This window comes from Apteryx rowi, unplaced genomic scaffold (genome assembly GCF_003343035.1).
Source record: "Apteryx rowi isolate R43461 unplaced genomic scaffold, aptRow1 scaffold_207, whole genome shotgun sequence".
NCBI classification, from domain to species: Eukaryota; Metazoa; Chordata; class Aves; order Apterygiformes; family Apterygidae; genus Apteryx; species Apteryx rowi.
The window spans coordinates 692051-707545 of NW_020448386.1; the positions used below are offsets into that span (position 1 = coordinate 692051).

A 15495-nucleotide genomic window follows, 5' to 3' on the forward strand; every position below is an offset into this window, starting at 1 on the left:
CTGACTCATGCAGGATCACTAAGCCCCTTCCCCCAGACACTACACACATGCACTGTGAAGAAACACATATTTCCTGGCCGGCAGCAGAGGGAAATGTGTCCATGAGTCAGCAACTTGATGATTTCTGCATTTTATGATTCACGTAAGATCTAGTACATTTTTCTGTCGAGTCAGAAAGATGAGGAATATCATTATAACTAAGCAACAATCCCCCCCGCCCCGACTCTATTGCACATTGCATTTTAACAAAGACGACATGCCCATCAGAATCAAAACTGAGCACTCCTGTAATGCGAGTATGCTTTTAAAGCACGTGGATCAGCTTTTTGGCAAGCAAATCAGATGTGCTCAGCAAAAGCATTTTGAAATTCTTCCTTAGTAATTCCACTGGGCTGCAGGGAAACATCATATGTTTAGTACTTCACCATATATTACCTCCAAAATTACCAATTAGATTTTACAGTCCACAGTCATTGCCTCCACGGTTAAGGTTAAATGAAAACAGAAACACATAACGGAAAATGTTAGGCAGTTACAGCCTGGCTAACCGCTCAAGCTGAAAATTTTCCAGGTCAAGTCTCTGCTTTGGAGCATTTCTGTAAATTTTAACAAAATTCTGGTCAGCTGTTAGTTGCTTCTAGCAGGTTTAGGGGAAAAAAATGTGGTATTTTTGTAAGTGGTTAAAAAAAAAATACAAAAAAAAAATCTAGAACCTTCCACATGTTGGAGCACGGATATGAAATCTGGCAGGAGAAAAGGCAGGAAACAGTTCTCAACATGCAGTTAAATAGCTGCTTTCTACCTGCTTAGCCACCAAGTCTGGACTTTTCCAGGCCTCTGGGAAAAAATTATCAGTGTTATATTATGCTCAGCAGAAGTTTATCACGGTTTGGCAGCTATGTTTTCTGAGGATCCTGTTTACTCTGGGCAAGCTCCAGCCGAGCACTACAAAGGCCAAGCAGAGCTTTCCTCCAAAAAACCCTCTCCTCCTCGCAACCCCGGCCCTGCAGTACACGCCGCTGGGCCCGGAGAGGGAAACCGCGTTTCCAGTGCTCTCCGTGATCTCCAGGGCTCCACGGCTTGAAGATAACGACGCCGGCAGGAAGCTAAAAGCAAGGAGGAAACAAGAGAGGCAGGCACAGAAATGCAGACAAGCATCCTTTTCCCTGCTGGGAAGGTATGCCGGAGGGTTAGGATTTACAGGCAATTACTACTAAATCTCACATTCCCTCTGTGGCCTGTTAAACAGCCACGAAAAGTATCGACAATATGGATTTCTGATTACCCTTTAACAAGAACGCACCTAGCTGGAACTGGTACCGCTAACTTTAATACTGCACCTGCTGGGTTTCAGCTGCGGGTATTAAAATTCCTGCCTGTCAAAAGTCTTCTGGGGAGCTGCTGCAACAGCAATACCGCGAGATTAAGTTTCCAGTCAGTCAGATTTTCATTGGTGCCTGTGTGGAATTTCTCTTTTGTTAAGGTTCCCAAAGAGTGCATACTACTTCTTTTAAAAGATGATGCAGGGGAACTTCAGAAAAACACAACGCAATGACTAACTTTGAAAACTAGCTGGACTTCCATAAGGGAGCAATGGGAGGTTGAAGGAAAGCAGTCATGACCTTGGATTATTCCTTAGTCTTTACATAAGTCATAACAATAGACACAGAGAGGAAAAAAAAAAGTTATCGGTTGAATCACAACTACTCTTCCTGCAACATCCTGAGTATCCTTGGTGATCCATCAACCGTGTGCTAACGACACCTAAATGTTCAGTGCAAAAGATCTGTACAACTCAGGAATAAACTACTACAAATGATGCAAAAGTATGCCAAAAACATTTATATTAAAAGGGGGGGGGGGGAACCATCTTCATATCAGAAGTTTGTGAAGCATGAAGGGACCACTATTTATCATAGTCCACAACACATAATAAAACCTCACCTCTTTTACTAAAACATCCACCAAAACTTGCAAATTTTAGTTAATTAGCAACAGCAAGCTTTAACATCTTGATATCAAAGCCGGAAGATTTTCTTCCCAAGATATTTCTCAGTCAACTGACTAAATCACCTTTATCTCTCTTGCATGTGGCTGTACTGAAGTACTCACTGCAAATCTGGACCCACATTACCAGTGATCTGTGTCACAAGGTAGCACTAACCTGCCATTTACCACTTCCTCAATTTTCTGTTTTCCTGCACCGTTGTTGTGAAAATACAAATTTTATAACTTCACTCAAGAAGAGATCTCTGCAACCCACCACCATGCGTGTTCCAGTAAGACATATGCATCCATTTAATATTGCTATCTGAAATCTTCAATCAGTTGTTAACTAATTTGTTCACCACACATCGTATTAACTTGGGAAACAGAACCTTTGCTATTACTATGTCAAAAGCCATTCAAGAGGCTAAGCCTGTTGTCACACAATAGTCATTGTCAACCAGTTTCAGTTCAGAACACTTAGCTTTTAGAAACCCAATTCTACATTAAAAAAAAAAAAACAACAAAAAAAGCCACTCCCCAAAATATACTACCAACCTTTACCAACTGCATCTCATAATGAGCCTCAGCAATATTTTGCCAGAGGCATATCTAGCTAGCGGTGAGCAGTTAGTAAGATCATCTGCTCATGCTTTTTCACCACTGGCACATGTGGTTCCCCCCTGCCCCAGATTCCCTGAAAGTTATCCAGACTTCCAAGATCAGCTAAAAATCTGGGCTGATACAGAGAGCTGCCTGTTCAATTTGTTTAAAAACAAAGCAAACACATACTCAGGGTATTTTACTTGAATGCTTTTTTACTATCTTCCTTAGTCACTGCTCAAACAGTGAGTATTTCATTTTGTCTGCAATTTGCGAAAATATCAGACAGCTTCTTTGACATACAAAAATAATTACACCTATTCAGCACATGCTTCCCTACCCCCATTATCTTTATTTATTGCTATGCCTTCTTCCTTCAAGTAAATCAAATTATTCATAATAAAAACATATAAAAAAGTGACACCAATAACAGAAAAAGGAGCTGAGCTTAATACCCAAGGACTGCATCTTCCCCCTGTTAAAATTACAGCAAGTATCACATTTTTGTGCTAAACCTTTAATACTATTCTGATGTTGAATTATTGAGTTAAATTCATACGGACTTTAACTTCTAGGATGAGTTTGTTTGCACAAGAACTTACCATCTGGAGCATATTTTGAAGCTATTCCCAAAAAAATCCCCAGTGCAACAAAAAGCGAAAAGCTAGAAATGACAAAGCAAATCAGAGTATTTTTGTGCCTGTTGGCTTCTGCCCGGCGGCGGTGCTGCTCCGCTGGCAAGGACGCAAACGTTGCCCGGGCTTCTTGTCTGGCGGAGGTAAATTCGGCTGAAGCGTGGCTCTGAGAAGGCGGTGGGGGGCGAAGAGGGGCAATTCTGCCTGGAACATACCCAGACGACCTGTGACTGCTCCCATTTTGAGGCTGAAGGAAAGCAGGGGAGCTCCCCCGGGGATCAGTGTCTTGCATGTTATAAAGTCACTGCAACACGCACACACACAGAGGGGGGAAAAGAAAAAATAAGAGACAGGGCTTCAGAATGGAGAGTACATTACACCAGAAAAAAACATCAATTTCAAGTCACATGCATTCTCCTTAGCAGCTATTTATGCAGCACCAGTCACACAGTAGCTACTGGTCATTCGCCACGGTGTAACAGTGCAAAACAACAGTACATATAATTTCATTAACAAAATTAAAGTCAGAAGAATCTGGTACAGGGACCCAGTAAAGCACAGACCATTTCTCAACATTTCCACTAGGTGTTTTTAATTGAATGTTTTTACAGTTAATTTGTATTGTGCAATTAAGAAATGACTTGCTGAACAATGAGAAAGCCAGCAACCCCCTCTCGCCCACAGCTATGCAAAGAATGCCTAAATGTATTTCTTCTGCACGCAGAAGCTGAACAAACTCCTCATTGTTTTCTTTTATTGAAGAGACTGAAAGAGAAGTCTTCATTTCATATTAGAAGCACTAAAAAGCATTTAATAAAGTACCAGACGCAACTTTATTTATATTCACTTTTTCTACTCTGATGCAACTTTTAATTAGCGGACGCATACAGAGCCTGCAAGCTCCAATTTGCTCGCAGCAGGACTTAGTTGCCAATAAAGGTGTGTCTGGAATGATCCTGTAGGCAAGTCATCTGCATCCTTGCTCAGCAAGCCTCATGGTTTGTCTCCTTGCTGAGACGCCTGGGTTTGGACGCAAAGCTTGGAAGCAGCGTGACAGTTCCAGATCTTCGTACTTATCACCCTGAATAGGGCACTATTTTTATTTCAGTTACTAGTATTCTGGTTCCATCTTTTTCTGGAGCAACCAGGGAGAAAAGCTGACTAAAAATATTACTCTCCAATAGCTTTAACCTACCACACTTCCCTGGTTTACTTTAAGAGATACAAAACTGCATACAATTATTTCCTCAAGCTTTCTTCCGGCTGCATTGTATTGTAAGGAATATTCACAAAGCTGGCATGTATTTTTTTATTAACGTTTCTTAGGGATGGGATTTTTGAGAAGGTTGCTCAAGTTTCAGCTAACTGAAACCTGACCTCCCAACTAAATTCTGAAAGGGCTTAAGCAGAAGTCATGCATATTAAATAGCAAAATGAACTATAAAAATAAGAACTACCAAAGAGGAAAGGCCATAAAGATCCTCTTTCTCTTCCATTAACAAAGGGAAGTCTAAAGCTATACTCTGAAGTGCCAGGCACACTGGTGAAGGAGAAACATGACAACTGTAATCTTATTCGGAGAAGCAGCAAAGGAGCCTTTTGTCTCACACGCTGCAAAATCTGATACTTCACTGTTTCAAGGCAAGTGGGGTTGTCGTTACTGAACAGGCTGGATTACCCTTTCAAAGGAGACAATGCAACTCCAGATGTACACACAATGAAGATAAAGGCACTGAAACATTAACTGGGGCAGCCAGCCCCCAGTGCAAAAATCACGCCAAATCCCCCAGCAGCTATCCAGTGCTCCTTGCACCTGTTCCTCACAGCAAATTGATTTTCACCATTCTCCCTTCTGTGCTTTGAGAAACTACTCCACAAATCTAATCCTCTGCTCTCAAACTTAACTGTCCAAAGTTTTATGAGCACTGTGGAATAGCTTTCTTTCACCACAAGTGCTTTTAAACTCAACTAAACATCTCCCAACAATAAAATCTTAATCACTTTTTATGTTTCAGAAGCAGGGTTAAAAACTTAATAGAGAAGGAGCTTTTCAACTAATTCAAAGGCAATATTCATGTCTAACTGAACCAGATATCAAACTATCCTTTTATTAAAAAAAAAATCTGACCCAGCAGTGAGAATTTTCATGTTTTGGATACCAAACTTCTTAGACTTGCTTAAAAAGTTTTCAGATGCAGCATTTATATGCAGCACTGACTATAAAGTGAAACAGAGTTAATAAGTCTTTTAATTGCTCAGCAATATAAACTAAATCCAGACTGGTTATGCCACAGTTTTATCTACTAAGGCTTCATCTTAATACTGCTGCCACTTTAAAGGAAAAAGTAATGGTAATTGAAAGCCATTCATTACAGCAGACACAGAAAGCACTGATGTGATATTTCAAGCATATTTTGTTTCATATGTTACAAAACATTAATCCTCCTTTGCAAGCTTCATTTTGCTAACTGTAAAGGTTTTCTAAGAATCCCATTCAAGTGCAAACACCAGTCACCCCAGGGATGGGTGGAAAGCAGCCTGCAGAATCAACATCTTCCCCCTTACAAAATAAAAATGAAGCAATGCAACCATAACAAGATATTTAGTACAATCAAAAATTTAGCATATAGTTTTCAGTACAACATGAGTAACTATTTCCACACTTCCTTCCCTCTTCCTGTGTCATTTGAAATTCTCTAGCTGAAAGAATGATCTTTTTTATCCTTTAGAGCAGCTATTGGCTTTTCTTTTAAATTGAGACACACTGATAAACTGATTTAAATTACTGACTTTTTTGTTTCCTTCCATTCTGTGGAAGTTTTCAGACAGCACCACACAAATGCAAGTGCAATAGTAGCAGTATAACCAGTAAAGCCCTAGAGAATAGTGCAGTTACTTGGCTCTGCAAATACAGCTTGAGTATAATGTGCATGCGTGGGGGGAAATCTGCTTGAACTTTTTAAATGCCACATTTTCTTGCAAACTCCCATGCATCTGAGTTTTTTCAGCTTTTTCACTTTCACTTTCTCCACCCACAACCAAGGTTTGCTCCTTCCCTTTGACCCATGCCTACACTATGCTCCTTTAAAAATACCAAAGAAGGTTGCATCTTCTTTCAAGTATAGAAAACAAAGGATCCAGGAGACCATTGCAATTAAGGAAACCAGAGAGGGCTGGCTCCCGTCACCAGGATCTCCTAAACCCATGGGAGTGGGAGCTCTCATGAAGGAGCTCCACAGTCTAGGTATCTGCTTTTGATGATGCCATCAACAAGGACAAGCAGGAGTCCGCTCTTACAATTCCACTGTACTATACAGATCAGTTTTTGTATTTCACTTTGCAGCTTACTTCAGAGTGATTTCAGTAAAAGTCAAGTTCTTGCACAATGTTCAACTGATTAATGCTGCCATTAAAGTTGTACAGAATTCAATGCAAATCTGCTAACGTAACATTTTTGCTACATCATTCAAATGGGCTGCTCTGTTGGTATTTTCGAAATTCTTGGCCTTCACCCTTCAACAGAGTATTACACAATTTTTGCAAATCCATTACTGTATTCACTACAGTTTTTAGTTAGGGTTACATAGAAACACTTACTTCCAGCTCATCAATACCAGTGAGGCTCCAAATACATTCAGGTAGAGCATTTTGGATACCGCAGCTCACTAGGTGCTTGTTAGCACCTCTCTGCTGGAATACTAAACGTATTCACATCCTTTTGCAGGAGTAATGCTATTGCCTTCCACACAGTTCAGATTTCTCCTTATGTACCCCTTCCTTAACATAAGCAAACAGGAAAGTATTTCTCATATTCATCACGTCAGCCACCTTGGCTTAAATAACTACCTTAGAATGAACCAGTTTGTTTTGCACTGCCACTAAGTACAGTGATTACCTGTAAGTTTTGTCCTGGTGGGTAGCTGAGCTGGGTGGACAGTAAACCATTGCCATGGACAGATGGCAACGACTCCCAGAACAGGCAGGAAAATCTCCAATTTCCTCACATCTTCCTTCACCACTTTTAAGTTGTGCCTTTATTCTATAGCAATAAGCAGTTACACATTCACATGAACTTACATTGCTCTGTACTGGCACAAACTGGAAGCATATGCACCGTAAAACAAAGGGAGAATAGCTGAATATCCTCAGCCACAAGTACGCACTGAGCAGCAAGCAGTACACTTACCTGTTCCTCAGCACGGGGCCGACTACCTGAAAAGGCATCAGATTTTAGGAGCCTTTTAGGAGTCTTCAAAACATCTTCTGATGCCACCCAAAATGAGAGAAATACACCAAGATACTTCACGCTTTCCTGATGTGAAATGATTATTGTAGGAAAACACAAGCTGGTTGTAAAACTCCTCGCTCACCACTGCATCTTCTGACAACTTGGTAAACAATACAAGCTTACTTCCGTACTGTGCAAAGAAATTAATGCTTCCTTTAAAATGTATTTTAAGGGAACCTAGTTACATGTCTGTCCAAAAGCAAGAAAAAAAAAAGAGCAAAGAAACCAGACGAAACTGTACTTCTGTTGCTCTTGGCTATCAAACACTGCGAGTTGTAGCTCTGGCCTATCACCACACAGTTTAATTTCAGAGTATATAATCACCAATAAAAAAAGGGGTGCAGGTGGGGGGGGGGAAACCCTACACACATCAGGAAAAATATTTCTTCATGTAATACAGTGCCACACTGGTTCCTGCTGCTTTCCTGGCACATGGGCTTGTCTGGTATGCGATCAAAGGGCAGCGAGAAACCCAGCAGAAGGGGAAGGGACAACAAATCCGTATTAGAAGGCTCATAAGTGGTTATAATTACTGCACAGAAAGCAGTGTAAAGCAAATTTCCAGTGTGACATGTACACTTTTACTTGCTGCCAAGCTGGCCATTAACTACTAGAGCTATTAATTTCAGGGCAATGTTTCAAATGCCTTAGAAGTTCCCAATTCAAACAATCTGCATGGCATGAGCTTACCTTTAAGAAAATGAAGAGTTCCCAGTAAACACCTGGGGTACCTATACACCTTCCTAGGCAGCTGCACATTTTGTGCTACCCCTTTGTTTTGAAATTAGACCTATACACTAAAATAATAGACAGCATGTTTGTAGGAATCTACTTTTCCAGCTGCAATGGAAAAGCTGGAAAAAATGGGCACACAGTAAAATGCATTAACAAAGTAATTGGAGGAGATCACAACAATGTTTATAACAGTCTGAAAAACCCCAACTGACTTTATAAATTGTAAAGCTAGAGACATCCTCTACTACATACACTGTCTGTTGCATGCCCCCAAAAATGAGTCACCTCCCTTGCCCAGAGGTTTCGGAAGAAAGTCAGGGGGCAAACAGCAATAGTCAATGAGAAACAGAGATGTAAGCAAGATAGATAAGAAGTAAAAACATGGTTCAGCAACAAAAAAAAAAGTCATATTGTGCCAGATTTTCTGAATTTCCTGTATATTGACTATTCCTTTTAACTGAATTTGTAGGCACACAGAAAACGCACAAAATTACATGATATGCAAGCACTGGAAATGATTCAAACTGAGTATCACATTTCCAAAAACAAGCCTCCCCAAAGCACCACAGATCAAGAGGGAGAAGTACGCACATGCCTAATATCAACAATATAAGACAAGGCATGTAGGTAAAAGTAATCTTTTTTAGTTAGTCTAATGAAATATTTTGGGCATAAAGCCTTTCTCCAGGTCAGAAACAGAAGCAGAAGCAAATTTCAAAGCTCTATACAAGCAGGGAACAATTGTCCTGAGTTTAATTACATACGTGTCAGATGATATGGGAAGCAATTTAGTTATTATCTATGGATTAGAAAAGATTTTGGGAGGAAGAGGGTGATAAAATTACTTCCCAAGGGAAGGAAACAGGTAATTTGTAGTATGTGGAATATGAGTTTGACTGTGGGAACAAGTATGAAATTATGGCCTGTCAGGTGAAACCACTCTCATGTTTATGACTTGTAGCATACAGCAGAGCTATTAGGAATTTAGTTCCCAGTCTCTTCTGGAGGTGTTCTGTAGATCTCCCTTAAGGATGACGCCTGAAAGATCAGAGGCAAAGTGACTTTTGGGGCAAAAAAAGTGGTTCCCCTCTCCAATGATAACTGGGTATGTTTTTGTCCTTTATCAACAGTTTGTGTGAATAAGGCTTGCAGCAGCCATTTAGTTTCACTTATATAATTATCAGGAAAGCATTTGAAAGCAGCAGATGAAATGTCTAACTCTTCAGAAAGTTCACATATGAAATGTAGGGATTTTTGTAATTCTTTTCCAAGTGTATTTACTGTGGAGGTTGCTGAGACATGTCCGCCTTTTCTAATTCTTGGACACTAAGCTTTATACATACAATAAGCATTCAAATGTTCTTAATTCATGTCAAGGCACTGCTATTTTTAGTACTGCTCTAATAGAGCTCTAATAGAGCACCGCAACATCTTAAGATCTTGCCCATTAAAACAAAAGCCAGAAACCACAGCATCAAACTGTGGTCCTTATAGATAAAGCCATGTCGAACACTTCCAGGGACTTCATTTTTTTTCCCTTTTGTTTCCTTTAGAAATCATTTACAGATTGGGGAACACTATTCTGGTTTTCATTCTTTGTTAAAATGAGCAGAATGTTCTGCCCAAGGAAGTTACACTGAAACTAACTGTTTCTTCGCATACAACTGCATCTACCCATGTTTCAAATACAGAGGATCCAAGACAGCACACTAGGAAACACTGCACGCATCCTCAACTGGGCAAGCTGAATGGAGTAATTTTTACTATGCTTCTCACTTCAACCCTTTCAGAAAGGAAAGCTTTAATAATTTGCATAAGAGATCAAAAGTGGAGACCTGCATTTTAATCATGCATCCGTCATTAGCTTGCTGAGAGAGTCACGGTTCATTTGAGCACCAAGGCTACAGCACGAGAGAAACGGTCGCTAGCCTCACTGTGATGCCGCGAAGCTCAGTTTACAGAACACTTGGGTGTCCCTCGGCTCAAGCGATACCTTTAAGTACAAGCCTACTTTTAAGCAAATAAAGAAGTCTGTTTAAGTGGACAGCTTCCATGTGAAAGTAACTTCATTTGCCTTAGAGAACCTGAAGAAGATGCCACCCCCCAAAAAAAAAATTAAAACCAAATTTTTTTTAATTACTTGTCATACTGATGCTAACAAGAGGCTGCATTTAAAGATATCTGCAGTCTCTAAAAGTACACAAATCCCATCCAAAACTGCTACAGCTTAGGACTTCACTTCAGAAAAAAATTCTATGCAATGGCAATACATTTCAAAGAAGTGAACTCCACTTCTGGGACAATCTTGAGTGATTGATGACAATCAAGTTCTGGCTTGTAATGCAGTCCAAAGGAGGACGGTAAGACTACATACCTAATTCTAGTTTATTAAATATTATGATTGAAAAGCCCTTATAAAAAGATTATAATCATATATGACAGTACGGAACACAACACACAGTAGGAAAAAAAACACAGATCTCATGTTTAGCTTTGGTCAATGGACATAAGCATAAATGCTTCAGGCAACGCCTGAGTATATTGATGGGCTTTCATGTTAAAAAAAAGAAAGGCTTAAGTCACAAAACTATATTTAAAATACTGATCACTAGCACAATATGCTCTACTCCATATCAGCATATGCATTTGCTTCTCTCTCTTCTTCATCCCAGTTCTTTGTACTTACTGCGATTTTCCTCTCTACTAAAGCTCTCAAATCTTACTCTTACAAGTTTATTCATCCAATTCAGATTTCAAGTGATGATATGTCACCCCTTATTTCTCTTACTTGAAGGATTTTTTTCAAAAAATTTTTTAATTGTGCAGAAGAAAACAACGCTGCTTGAAAAACTGCCTTCTGTCTATTGTAATTTCGCACCTTCATTCTTTTGACTCAAACATAAGGCAACTCTAAGTTACGTGAGTTTGCATTAAAAGATGATTAAGCCAAGAGCTCCAGGGCACACCCACTGAGCAAACAGCAGCGACATCTGCACCTCTTAGCTGCGTGAACTCCCAGAGGATTCTTTATCCTGGAAAAAGATGACTAAAAGGATATATGACAGAGGTCCATAAAGTCACAAGTGGCACAGAAAAGGTCAATGACTTTTCATGCCTCTTCCAAGAAAGAGAGAGACATAGAGAACCTTTTGAACATGACATAACACTGGATTTTGTGGGTTTTAAGAGGTTGTGTAGGTTCAGAAAATAACAAAGCCATAGAAAAGCAGTCAGCCAAGGATTGCTGCATACAAGGCACTGCTGGCAGCTTAGGAAGTCCTTGAACCGTAAGTTGCCAGGGGCTAGAAGCAGTGGTATGACTGTACAGTCTTTACTAGACATCTATTGCTCACCGCTGTCAGACGTCAGGTAATTGTCTGGACAGATACTTGGTCTGACATGCTATGGCCATTCTTGTACTATGCTTTAAACTCCCAGTTATCCGTCACCTTCTGCCCCCACTTTTTCAAACTCACCACCTCCTATAAATATCAAAATCCCTCAGTCCAGCCATGGCAGTTCTTTGTCAACATTATCAGCACAAAATATACCTTTAACTGACGACTTAAATTAATGCGCCAGACTGGCATACAGTAGCTGAGGCACGGGAACATCTTCCCATTTGCTATAGGGATGGTGGCCTCCAGCAGAAGGGTAGGGCAACTATCACCTAATCCATGAGAGCTCAAAGCCCTAATTCCACAGTGATCTGTTTCTGGTGCACACTAAAAACACTTGCTACACCTCAGCTAATGCATGGTAGCTTGACTGCATGTCTGAACATTTACATTCTGCATAGCTTTACAGAGTCACCAGAGTCACAGAAATACTGAAGAGTGGAGAGCCCAGTAAATAATGTGCAGTGACCTAACCCACAGTACAGAAAACCCTAGTACAACTTTAGAAAACAAAAATATTTCCCATCTGTAAGAATCACAAAGAGAAACAGAGTATTTGGGATATCTGACAATAGGTGCAAATTTTTAAAAGCAAAACAAAGGCTTCAGATCCACCATTAAGTATGCATTCTGCTGAGCTGGTGGCTGTATTCATATTTTGCATTACTGTGGTAAATTTCTTTCTAGGGAATTTACTCCAAGAACTTTGCACCCAGTATCCAGGCCTTGCAATATCCTGCCAGGTACAGCTAGTCATTTTGCATGACCGACTGTACTACTTTCTTTTGTTTTTTTTAAATCCTATGTGTCAAAATGATAGATGAGCAGCTAGTTCGTTCCTTTTGTTAACCTGCTTTGCAACAGAAAATCAGATACAAGTTTTAAAGTATGCTTTCTTTAACATCTTCAGTATTTCCTTTCCATATTGGCAAATACATCACTTTTCTTCCTCACATCTTTCTTCAAAGTATACAGATTTCTATTCCCCCTCCACTTCCTTTCGTAGTATTACTCTTCCAAGAAAATATTTAAATAAATCCATATCTATAAACAAGTTGTCCCCATCTGTCTTGCCAAAAACATCTCCACTAAATCAATAGTGAAATCCTTTCCAGTAAAACACAACTTATAAAGGACCTTACTATCTCATCTAACCATGATTGGATTCAGCAAACAAGAAGCTGAAACAAACATATGGATTTTCATCTTCTTTTGATGAATATTTTAAGTGATTTTATGGAATTGCCTTTGCTAATCCAAAGAATGAACTTCACAGATACACTTTAGACAACTGTGTAACATCACGTGCTGCTATCAAAGTCTTTGTATATGCAGAAAGTGAGACTTACTAGATGATAATTTTCCCACTCATTTATGTCAGTAGTTTTTAAATCAGTGGCATAATCATGTAAAGGAGAGGAACAGAGCTGTGGAACAAGCTTCCTTGCAGAGATGCATGATGAAGCCAGTCAGCTGAGGAGTCCCTTAGTTTGCAGAGGGGGGAGAAGATGCCAGAGAAGAAGCTGTGGAGGCTGTGGCTTTGGGGCTCCAACCCTCAGCAATCGCTGCAGAGCAGGTCAGAAGCAGATTCCCCCCATCCCATCTCCTGTATAAAACAGCATAATTTGGTCTGCAGAGCCCACCAGAGCTCTGCGAGCTGCCCAGTTCGGACGTGAATAAAGAGGAGAGGCCAAGCTGTAAGAGATTTTGTAAGCGAAGGACAAGCAGTAGGGAGGAGGGCAGCAGCACCAAGAGGAAGGACAGCTGGGATCCGCTCAGTGCCAGTGAAGAGGCATGAGGCTACCTCATGTTCAACAAATCAGATAAACATACTTGACTCACTGCATAACATCCATGACTTTTTAATACCCATCCTCCTTTATGGCTCTTCACATTTGAGGAAAAATAACAAGCTCCAAAACACTACTTTTTTTTTTCAAATGAAACTCCAACACAAAGAAATAAAGAATGCATCAACTTAAAAATACACAAAAATAGTTTGCTAAAACTGTGTAATATATAGCTTCCTACTATATGCTGGATACTTAATAAAGGTAGTTTAATGACTATTTGGTAATAAAAACAAATTAATAAGTTATTATCCATAATCAAAGAATGTTTCAAGTAGTTCAGATTGTCCAAGGTATGTAGGTATATATTTGCATCTATTATAATGATGTTGCTTTCAAGCATTTTAATTAGACTGAAAATCATCTGTCCCACTAAACCTTATCATTACCCACTGAAATAAAATCTCCTAATCTCCTTTCAGATATAAGCTATTCAAATACATGTCAAACAAGATTTTGAAAGATCAGGCTACTAACTAACTGAGAAAATCCTGTGGCTTATCCTTCAAGCTTCTAGGATTAGTAAATCTCATTCTACTGCACCTATTTTTAGATTCACATATTAGAGGAAAACCAACTTTTTTCTGTTCTCCTATCCCATCCCTTGGTTTCTCAAATTGGAAAAAATGAGATCGAAACCTCTCTTCCAGTCATGGGATCAGTTACAGCTGGGACACCTCTGGAAGATTTCACAGTGCCTGCTAAACATAACACAGTTTTTTCACACAGGGATCACCACCACCATCATCTACCACTTAGTATCTCCAGAATTCAACAGCTAGCAACAAGTCTGATGAACAGGTTAAAAGCTTCCAGCCAACCCTTGCCACCACTTTCCTCATAGAATATTATTAATGTAAAGTGATGTTCATAATTAAAGAAACCCTACAGTCCCCAACTGAAAAAAATACCTATCCATGTGTCTAAACAACACTCACTACAGCTAACTTTCAGGTCAGATACTAGATCTCAGAGAACGTTTCTGCAGTTTCGCTTTAGCCAGGACCTCACAACAATCCTCTTACCCTGAACCATAAATGGGATTCAGGAAGGGGGGGGGGGAAAAAAGACAAAAAAGTATTACCTTTAGTTGATATAAAATTGTTGTTCTCCAGGACACTTTGCCTAGATGGAGCCCACGACAAATGCTCTGCTGGATGCTGAATTGGCAGGGAGAGAGCAAGAAAAACAAGCTAAACATGGAGCCCAAACTCTACCTGGCAGAAGACTTTGTGTTCACACGGGCTGCATGCAGGATCCCTGCAGACAAAGCAGCTCAGGGAACTACAGACTCCGTAAGAACAGAGTCTTTTTCTCCTCCCTACTGCTGTGTAGTTCATACCAGGCTACTGATAGGCCATTTCACATACACTGATACACTGCTACAAATCTTCTTCTGCRCTGAAACCCGACTGATACCACCTAGCAGTTCCAAGTACCACTTTATCTTTTTTACTGCTTTTATCTCTGTCAAGCCCCAGATAATATTTAATTTCTATAGCTAATAAGGAATATAAAACCTCTTTCCTTTTCCGAATCTGTGCCACGAACTCATCTTTAAAATACAAACAAAGAGCAGCCTCTCCAAGGCACACCTCTAATCCGAGGTGTGAGGTACAGGAAGCACAGCACATTTGTCACTGCACACCCTCTTTCCTTAGAGGAGTTGGGATATGCAGCTCCCACTGTGCCTTTTCCAAGCCCTCGGGCAAGAAAAGCATGCCTTGGGTTATCGCAAACAGCAAAGGCAACCCGTGCTAACCCAAACGCGAGGGGATGTTATCGCGGTGGAAACGGTACAGACTGGGTCTCGCTGGCTGGAAACAGCACCGAGGGCGTAGGGCAAGGAGCATCGGCTCCGCGCAAAGGATCCGCAGCAGCGCAGCACCTGCCACCCCGCTTCTGCTGCCAAACCCGGTGGCCCCGAAACACGGAACCGGGGCCGCCCCAGCCCCGCGGCGCGGGCAGCGCGCGGGAACAAAGGGCTGCGCGCGGCTCCG

General features: G+C 40.5%; 1 protein-coding gene across 6 annotated transcripts in view; it reads right to left on the reverse strand.

Annotated features, from left to right (window-relative positions):
* CEMIP2 (cell migration inducing hyaluronidase 2) overlaps positions 1 to 15495 on the reverse strand; it is a 53227-nt gene that overhangs the window by 30743 nt on the left and 6989 nt on the right. For 5 of the 6 annotated variants that reach the window (XR_003253219.1, XR_003253218.1, XM_026064047.1 and 2 more), the window contains exons 2-3: positions 14580 to 14655; positions 3192 to 3528 (exon numbers count right to left, since the gene is read on the reverse strand). Coding sequence is in view for 4 of the 6 variants with exons in the window: in XM_026064047.1 (XP_025919832.1) it covers positions 3192 to 3516 (325 nt within the window). In the remaining 2 variants the exon portion in view is untranslated. The remainder of the gene's footprint in view (positions 1 to 3191; positions 3529 to 14579; positions 14656 to 15495) is intronic. The other variant, XM_026064046.1, reaches the window with a different exon arrangement.